Source organism: Cystoisospora suis (assembly GCF_002600585.1).
Source record: "Cystoisospora suis strain Wien I chromosome Unknown contig_7147, whole genome shotgun sequence".
Classification (NCBI taxonomy): Eukaryota; Apicomplexa; class Conoidasida; order Eucoccidiorida; family Sarcocystidae; genus Cystoisospora; species Cystoisospora suis.
The window spans coordinates 1-9,721 of NW_027159933.1; the positions used below are offsets into that span (position 1 = coordinate 1).

Genomic DNA, 9,721 nt, shown 5'->3' on the forward strand with positions numbered 1-9,721 from the left:
GGGAAATTGCTCGCGCCAAGTCCGTCGGCGGACGCCGTTGAGGGACTTGGCGCGAGCAATTTCCCTGCTACAGATGCCAAAAAGAGACTTTGTCTCCAAGCACGCGGGATATTGCGCAATAACAAATGCAGCATCGCGAAGTCAATTGTGTCGGACCGCTACTGAACCACGACATTGGCGGAGTTCATTTGCCCTTCAGCCGGACGTAGAGCGGCTTCTGCGTAGTCAGCGACCGGATGTACTTCAGTCCCTTGTTGAAAACGACACTTCTCGGACGAGTCTTCTTCACCGTGCCTCTGCCCCTGTAGGAAGTCCGAGAGAACAGACCTCCACAACGACGGTCTTTTGTACCGGCAACTCAAAGCGCAGATGATTGCCGATAGATCGCGGGCTATTGCCACACGAAATACATGCGTGTTTGGATAGTCTTCGACTTTTTACGGCACCTTGCGGGAAGAGTTGCGTCGATTCATTCGTGTCCCCTGCTCACGGCGCGGTGCTACGCCCGTGGTCGCTAGACGGGGTGCAGAGTTGCAAACAAAGGATTCTCTGGAATCACAGCTCACTTAGCTACGGTCGCCGCCATGAGCTACGGGGAGCCACTGCGCCACTGTCCGTAGCACTCAGGCTTTGCACCAAGACGTCTGAGCGTACCGCTGAGCCCGGCACCAACTGGGCGACTGCTGTAGAGTATGTTCCGATCCGAAGAGTATCGGAAGGGCTCACCTGAAAACCGGAAAGGCGTGTTCTAGAATACGTTCGTAGGTCTTTCCTGGCGCCAAATTATTCCAGACCTCCACTAAGCTGTTGACAGCCTGAACGGTGTACGCCCTCGCACAGTCAGGCCGAGTTTTCCTCTCACCAAAATATCAAAATACCGTAACGGCTAAGGGATTATTCTCATGAAGACCTCCTAGTGGAGAGGCCGAATGGCAACGGTAGCCGCCGCGGCCTGAAGGAGTCTGTATGCTCTGAGTTCACTGGGAATGAAAGTGGCCTGCTGTCTCATGATGACAAATTTATCTTCGGACTCCAGTCCGCTTGCCGCCAATCCTCTCACAAGAAACGAAAACAGACCTGAAGCTGTTCTCTCAATGCTAACGAAGACACGGCCTGAAGAAGGCAGAAATACGCTTGTAATGAGGAGGGCACGGCTGAAGACGGCAGTCGCTTGGTTTCACTAGATAGCAGTATGCATGCTTGTGAACAGAAATAGCTACGCAGATCCAGGTCAGTGTCTTCAGTCCATCTCACTTTGATTTTGCTTTCGAAATCCCAGCCGCGAGACCGCTCCAAAATCTTGATCGCGTGAGCGACGCTCTCCCGATCTGTCAACATAAAAAAACCGTGAGTAACGACTCCGGCGTACCTGCCCCGTCGCGGACAATAAGTGAGGGTCACACATGTGCTGTCCGACTATCCCCGTAGTTCTCGGCTCCGTGCACCAAGTCCTCTATCGTCAAGAACCCTAAACCCGAGAGTATCGTGCCATGCGCACACGGAGTTGACCGCAGGATCAGGTTCCCTTCACGGGTAGGGACACAAAGTGGCACGTAAGCAAGATTTGAATGTCCTTTCGAATTTTTCGTGAACTCGAAACCGGCCACAGCCATGTGGCTGTCAGGTAGGAGCGGTCACAAAAAATACGGAAGGGGGGCGGTGTCTCTGTAGTGACCACTCCACTCTACGGGTGCCATCGTAAGTCTGTGCTTTAATAAAGGATATACATGTACAAACATGCTCACAATTCACAAAGGAATACAAAGAGCCAGATACTTAGGAGGTGCGAACCACTTCTGTCACAGGTAAGAAGGTTGAAGGGAAAAAACCAACATCCACATCACTCAACCTTACCATGCACGTAGGACTTCCGCGCACTCGTTGGCACTGTGAGTGTGTATGTATGTACACTGTCTGAGTGTGTGAGGGAAGTGCCGGAAGGAGAAGGCAGACAAAGAAAGACAATTCACAGAACTCACATTTCGGGTCCTTGGGCAGGGAATGCGCTACTCGCTGAAGCGTCGGGTACCTGTGCGTAGAAAAGGCAAGTACCCGAATCAAGTATCAGCAATGTACGTGTACCAAGTAGTCTGCCTCTCCGTATCCGGCCCTACTTCAGTTCCATACACGAGAGCACGGGCAGCGGCGTTGTGGGAGACCTAACCCACCCCGCAGCATCACCACGCTTACCACGTTCGATATAGTGCATATGTTGGCTATGACGTTGCTCTCTACCCATCTGATGTACTACTGTAGAGAAGCCAAGAGGAAGAAGTTTGAAGCTAACCAGTAGAGTGTTGCGCACGAGTTTAGCAAGGAAAAATACAAGAGGAGACAGACAACAGCAATCGTTCCGTGCCTCCATGGTGTACTAAGCCGGTTCCCTCTTCTTGACATACGGTTAACCTTTCCTTGCGGGGGCCTTCTTGGACTGCTTACCTGAGTTGCCCGAGCTCCCTTTCGAGCTTCTTCTGGCCACGCCCCATGGAAATAGAGCCCACAACACCGACAGGTACAGAGCTTTCAAAACCAAAATGATTACGAAACGGATGAGCGGGGTGCAGCCTACACGCAGTACAGTTCCGCAACAACCAGACTGGTACGTGCGACTCGGTCGCGAAGACAGTGGGTTCATCTGGAACGCAATACAAATGCATGCATCCACTCACTATTCATAGAAAGTCAGACATCCACGCATCTGCCAAAGCTACGATGCAAGGAAGCCTGTGGGACGAGCTGCGTCAGCTTGAGAGTCTCCCTCTACGTTGTCTACTGCCTCCTGTTTCTGAGAACGCTATCGTCTGGTCGCTCACGGGCAGCATAGTCTGAAGCTAGTTGAAATGCGAAAGAAACAAGACCATCCAGAGAAAGTGCAACTCGTCATATAGCTATAAATACTCTACTGATATAAACGGCGAAACGACGAACAGACATCAACAACTTGAAAGATCTTGGATTACCCCGAGAAAGAACTATCCAACAGATCTCTTACTCATCCGACGGATAGTTTTCCGGCAGCACGCGTAAAACTTCCTCGATAGCTTCGTCATCCAATGGGGGTCGCGTTCCAGTGTTCTCGTCGTGTTCTACGAACGTAACGAAGTTCAACAGGCCGCCGCATACAATAAAGAACGACAGTAATCATGCTGGCGCTTGGGGGTTGCTTCTCTTAAGAGAACAACCGTGGAAAAACATCTTCTTTCTACTTTCGCTGCTCTTTACTGCGATAGAAAGCCAGCTGTATCAACCTTGAGCCTCCAGTGCCACACTCCTCCACTTCTCTCAGTCTATATATATTTACATATATCGACTAGTACCCGCGATACACACCTGGCACGTACATACATAGGTGAATTCATGTGGGGAATCTCGGACCGGGGGTGCATGCTTTGCGTTAGCTCATGTCACAATAGCCCAGACGTCCATTTCTAGCTTCGTGTGTCCTCATGCAAACAGTGTACCGATGTGAAGTGACAGCCCAGTATGACAACACAAGGAGCCACAGGGAAGGCGAAATGCCGCGTTTCCAAAGAAGGGAGCGTCACATTTACTTCTGACGCTTATGTTGACAGCAAAAGTTCCTTCGTAAGCCCCGCATGGCCAACATCCTAACACTCCGGCTAGCACGACTCCTTTCTATCTGTGTTTCTTTCCCTCACCTCACTCGGGCAACTCAGGAACTCACTCCTGCTTGCGAGTTGAGTACGGGGGGTGTACAGCTTTTCGTCTCGAAAACCTCTCTTTGTACAAGACCTCCGGCCTCAGCATGCTATGACCTTATGAGAGAGGACAGAGGACTTACTCCCTTGTTGTTCACTTTGACCTGGGAGATGATCTAATAGCTGTTTGACCGCCTCAAGCTTTTGTTCTAGTCTACGTCGGCGATCGAAAGAGAATCTCGTTACTCCTACAAACGCCGCTAGAGGTTCGATAGCTTCCGGTGGCAGTCGTGCCTGTATCATAGTGAACACCACCGAAACTGCACAACTCAATGGGTCATTGGGAGAGAAAGACTAGGAGGGAGAACAAGGTCCCTCACCTCTACTCACTATATACATCATACGGAGGAGCGATATCACACCCCGTGGACTAGTCTTCATTCCGATGCAAATAAGAGATGAATTGCCGAATACAGCGGAGAATGGATAAGACAAAGAGAGCCACTGACTGAGAGGCTATACTATGCATGTGTATCTCCAGCATCCAAGAAACACAGAAAGAAGTCTGGAGGCTTATGTTCGTACGAAGGGAGACAACGCGTCTTCCGTATATACCCAGAGGAAGCCCTAAGGCAGTGAGAGAGACACCAACTCCATCAAACTCCTGCATGCTCTGATTCTTCTCATAAACCCCTTTGTATCTGTAGTCTCACCCCTCCCCTCCCTCCACACAACGCATGATGGTCACTCGAAAGAACCCTCCCCCGTCGAAGAGGGAGAACAAGAAAATGAAGAAGGAGATGAATAGAATGAATGACTGAATGAAGAACGCAGGAATCAGGAGTACCATGACGTTCAGGAGTATCCATGCTACTCATCGGTCCAAAGCATTCTACGAAACAGAAGCAAGCAGAATCCTAACTAACGTATCACCAACATCTTCCGTCTACTGCTTAGAAACGAGCACTTGGTTCAAGCATGTACTCTAGTGTCGTATGAGTCCTATCTGAAGAGACTTCGCTTCTGTTCATAGTCATCATCCGGGGGTATGTGTGTATGTGGACAAGTCCGTCATATCAACTCATCTCTTTTTCAAGCCAAACATCCCGGTGCATACCTAGAACAGACGTATACATACCACGTGTATGCCCAGCAAGTCACGCTCTTCTTCTTTCTCTCTGTTACCGACTGTTACACAACAGAAAAGACATCCATTCCACAGGGGAGAAGACAGACGCCTGCGACTCCTCCATTGCGTACACTCAGAAGTATTGTAATGCCTCACGAGACTAGTCAAAAGAGAACCGGCAACCACGATGGAAAGGAGGTACCATCTTCACTGTCGTATTACCTCACTGCGAAGTTTAACAAGTTCTGGTCGACGATCGAGAAATTGATCTACCTGAAAGAAAGAGAGACACAAAGAAAGAGAAAGGAGAAGGGAGAAGGGAACGGGGAAGGCAATGGAGCAACGGAGTATCATGATGCGAAGGACGTAACGACTAAAGTTCAGAGAGCCTCATACAGACGGAGAGCCTACTTAATGCCTCTACGACACACCACCTGAGCATCCTCTAGGCTTTTCTTTTTGCGCACGCATGCAGAGAAGCCACGCTTGAGAAACAAAGGGAAGATCAGAAAAAAAGCCCATCGGTGAGAGAAAATCGAGACAGACAGAGAGAGAGACAACCCCTGAGGAGTGCACCACGAACAAAACGAGCTGTCAGATCTCAAGGTGTAGATTGGAATAGACAACTCTTTCCTTTAGATCACTATGAACCAGAAGAGTATCTATACTTACATAGAGAGAGAGTGTAGGGTGCGATGTGAAAACTTTTTCATGGGTGAGAAGAATTGTAAAGAGAAAAGAAGACTGCGAGAGGAAGGGTCAAGGACCCCACACGTTAGTCGGAATGAAGAGACAAGATGATGAGATAGGCTTCTTCTTCTTTTCCTCCTCCTCCTCCTCATACCGAGACTCGAGGGAGAGAAATCCACAGAGTGGAGTGGGTGAACCTTAAGTCGTGGTCATGACTTGTGAAAGGAAAGGGACGACTCTATGCTGCTCGCTGTGGAAAGATGCGAGCAACCACTTGTTGAAGGTCATCCTCTCCTTAACATGTGGCAGCAACTAAAAGTGTTGTGCGTCCATCGAAGTTCTGTGGTCATGTGTGAGGATGTATCGAGTAGAGAATACTATGATAGCTTAAAAAGGAAAGAAGAAAACGAGCCGGAAACAAATGATGTGTCCCTTATCTCCAGTCAAAAGAAAGCGAGGCAATACACACACACACCCACAAAGAAAGAAAGAAATGTGAAGAACGACCTGAGAAAAACTAGTAAGAGAAAGAAGAACAACAAAGCGGTGAAAAGAAGGAAAGATAAGGGATAGAAAGCCCGTTCAATAGATGGCAAATCTTGAGCTCATCTCAAAGCCAAGCTATCAGAAGTGCTGAAAACTGAAGAACATCCGGAAAAAACAACAGAGAGACTTACCAGTGACTCATCTAAACAGTTCCGCGTACAGGAATGAAGAAGAATGCGCTTGAGAGCTTCTCTCTTCATCATGTAGGGATTCTCAAAATCCGTTAATTCATTCACCAGGACTGGCCGACTGCATGCACCAGGCGCAGGGCACGACGAACAAGGCGTGGGTTGTGGAACTATGATATACACGGGAGACAGAGCGAAGACTGGGGAAAAAGAGACGCCGTGAGAAAAGACGTCCCCCGTCTCGCCCTTATAGAAAGACAGCAAAGAGCTAGAATGTTCGTGGTTAACCGGCTTACGTATGCAAGGTAACTCTGTATCTGATTACTTCTTGAGTAAGAAGACGAATAGCATCTCTTTTTTATGTCTTCCTGGGTCAAAGAAATCTGCACAAGATTCACTCTAACGAAGACGGCATATAGAGATCAAACGCTAGTAGACGGGTGAGATGGTAGAAGCCTTGTTTTCCTTCCAAGTCTTCGAGCACCTCAGGGGTGAAAGAAGAGACGTGGTTGACATGTGTTCTACTTCATTAGAATTCCATAAAGAACATAAAAAGCATCATAAATATAGATAGCATATTGACATCTGCAGGTACTCTGAGATCTCTCTCCGCACACATAAAGATGTATATACCTAAATAGCAGTACGCCAAAGTAAGTAGGCGAACGGGACGTCTCATATCGACAGGCGTACCGCACCCCTTCAGGTTTGAGAGCGGAGAGCTGTTAACGTACACAAGAACGTTCTCCGATCCCAAGTGCCAGCGAGCTCACACTGTGCCGGCCACGTGAGGGCAGAGTTGCTGTATTCTTGGATTCTCTCTCAGTTCCCCCTTCATTTCGTACCGAATCAGAACTCCACAGAAACCACAAGAACATCATGAGCTTCAGATCTTCTTGAGACCGCTCAACAGAACCCCTACCGGGGAGAAGACTAAACCCCCTCCCACACATACCCAAAGAAAATATATACGATGCATGTACATACTTACATGTAGTCCTACAAGATCAACACATATATACACATGTAGGGGCGGTACTAGCAAAACCGATAGGCTAGATCCAAGTCTCTCTCCACTTATAAATAAGTGATGATAATGAATCTAGACGAACATTGACACGAAGTGAAACATAGATTCTTTGAAGAAAAGACTTCGCCGATTGACTACCTTTGGTCTTGTAGATCTTCTCGAAGGGCTGACGCCATCACATCAAAGAACTGATCACCAAGGATGCCTTTAGCTACACCACCTGGAGTAGACCACTGACGAGATAGCTTGTCAGTTGTTTGACAATACAATTCTGCTTTGTGAAGATCTTCAACTAGACTCAACATGTGAGTCTCCTCAGAAAAGTTTGCCGCCCTGTATGTTTTGCAAGGAAGGAAAGACAGAGACACATCCATGCATGCGCATGCACGGAGGAATTCCGGTAGAGAGTTCTCTGTGGTGCTATGAAGATATATATACATATATATACAGAGAGAGAGAAAGAAAGAAAGATCGATGGAAAGATATTCTCAATAACTAGGGGACTTTGCGAGATGTCTTAAACCCAACACACATATGTACATGTAGATAGATATGCCTAGCTCCTTAGAAACTGTCATTTCTAGTCTACCTTTTGACCTCCTGAAGGCCCAGCTTCAACAGTCTATATCCTTGCCATACCCCCGGTGAGACAATAACTACACCCACCGACCCAAACAGCAAGATGTATACAGAGATATATATATATATATATATATGTATACATACGTATACGTATATATATCTGTCTGTATATCTACCCACATGGATGTATATGAAAGCCTGTCTGTAGGTGTGCCTATACGGAATCGAGGAAATAGGAAAGATTCAGATCGAGACAGGAATGCTGAGTATTCCTTTGAGAAGATTGGCATTTGTTTGAGTAAAAAAGAGTATGAAAGACAGAGAAGACGAGCTAAGACTCGACCTGCCGTTCGAAATCTTTTCATGCATCAGACAGATCAACTACGGCTCTATCAGAAACAAGAGGAAGAACATACGTGATATGCTGTTCGGTATCATGATCATCCTCTGCTCCCTGGGTAAGGCGTTTGGCTTTGAAGATTCTGCGACGTAAGAAAGCTGGTTTTTCCCGTTCTTGTTCTCGTAGTCTTTTCGCTTTCCTTGTTTCCATCTCTCGCGCATGCACTTGAAATTCGCGTAAAGGAGTATCAAGATCTTCGCTTCGAAACTCCTCCCATGGAATGATTGGATTTCCTTCTGACCTCTTCAACGACACCAAACAGCACATTCGTTCAACCACATGCGTAGACATATGGACGAATACATACATATATGTATGTCCATATACGTAGTCACACACATATATGTATATATACAAAGAGAAGAGAAGAAGTAGGCAGGGTGATAATACGTCGGCACGTCTGAAGAGCTCTCGTAGGTTCTCATGCTGTTGAATCGAATGTAAATCCTGTATCAAGTGAAAGCACGAAGACATAGATAGGTACAAGAATATACGAAGATTCACACACGCAGCAGACTGTAGGACATACCGAACTGACGTAAAGCTTATAGAAGTGTGAACGGACCTTTGCTACTTTTTGCCTAGAGTACTGTAGAATCCGTAGATGTACATGTACGTACCGAACAGAGAAACTTCGACACATTTCCATACATAGCTGGGGTGTGTATACTCTTACAAACTGATACATGAGAAAGACATAGGTGGTCTGAGCGTACAGCTAACTGGGGTGTACATACACCGTATTTGAGAGAAGAACTTCATTAGAGGTTCTCCACGCACGCTTTTACCTTTTTCCCGCCCGCCATCATTTTCTGGGCTATCAGCTTATCGCGGTCTTCTTTTCGTAAATTAGCGTAGCGAGAGGAGAAGAGGGAGGAGTCTTTTTCTTCTTTTTCTTTCTTCGCATCAGGTTTGCTCGTATCTTTCGTCTGTTGGCGAGAGGCTGTATGGACGTATGACCTGCCCGCTCCGCTTTCTCGTGAGACAGCGTTGTCGAGGAACGCGTGATCTTTCACGCATGGGAAAGGAGAAGATGATCGGCAGCGGAAGGAACTCTCAGAAACGATTAGACGAAGAGTGTGAAAAGGACGGCCTAAGGCTGAGGAATGAGTGGTAACAGATCTACAAGGAAACGAATAAGAGAAATAGACAGAAAACAAAGACAGACATCGTAACGACGAAGAAGAAAAATCGCTAGATAACCCATAAGAGAGAGACGAAGAAGAGAGAGACGACGGAGAAAAAGAGGATATGACTCGAGCAGGATTCATGGATGAATAAGAATGATTTGGAGAGAACGAGGCATGCGGAGCCCAGGCCTTGGTTTTGACTTGACGACGAGACGAGGAAAGAGAAGAGACACATGACAAAGAGAGACGGGGAGACAGGGAGATATTCTCGTAAGAACAATCGAAAGCTCTGTGTTCAAAGGGTGGCTGGCTGTGATGACCTCGAGGACATGTTGAAGACCCAGAGAAAGATGAAGTCGTTCGGGACGAGGGAAGATGAAGAGTATGAGAAGCTCCCAAGACTGAAGAAGAGGAAAGGGGTGTGATT

General features: G+C 47.3%; 1 protein-coding gene across 1 annotated transcript; it reads right to left on the bottom strand.

Annotated features, from left to right (window-relative positions):
* Positions 1-44: 44 nt before the first annotated feature.
* CSUI_010324 (dna double-strand break repair rad50 atpase) lies at positions 45-9,714 on the bottom strand. The gene is made up of 12 exons (XM_068070429.1): positions 8,953-9,714; positions 8,181-8,407; positions 7,321-7,515; positions 6,156-6,273; positions 5,011-5,061; positions 3,803-3,953; positions 2,993-3,086; positions 2,440-2,565; positions 1,980-2,029; positions 1,255-1,328; positions 727-815; positions 45-302 (listed from the first exon to the last, which is right to left on the bottom strand). The coding sequence occupies exons 1-12, from the start codon at positions 9,433-9,435 to the stop codon at positions 185-187; spliced, it is 1,776 nt and encodes a 591-aa protein (XP_067917595.1). The 5' UTR covers positions 9,436-9,714; the 3' UTR covers positions 45-184.
* Between the last annotated feature and the right edge of the window lie 7 nt (positions 9,715-9,721).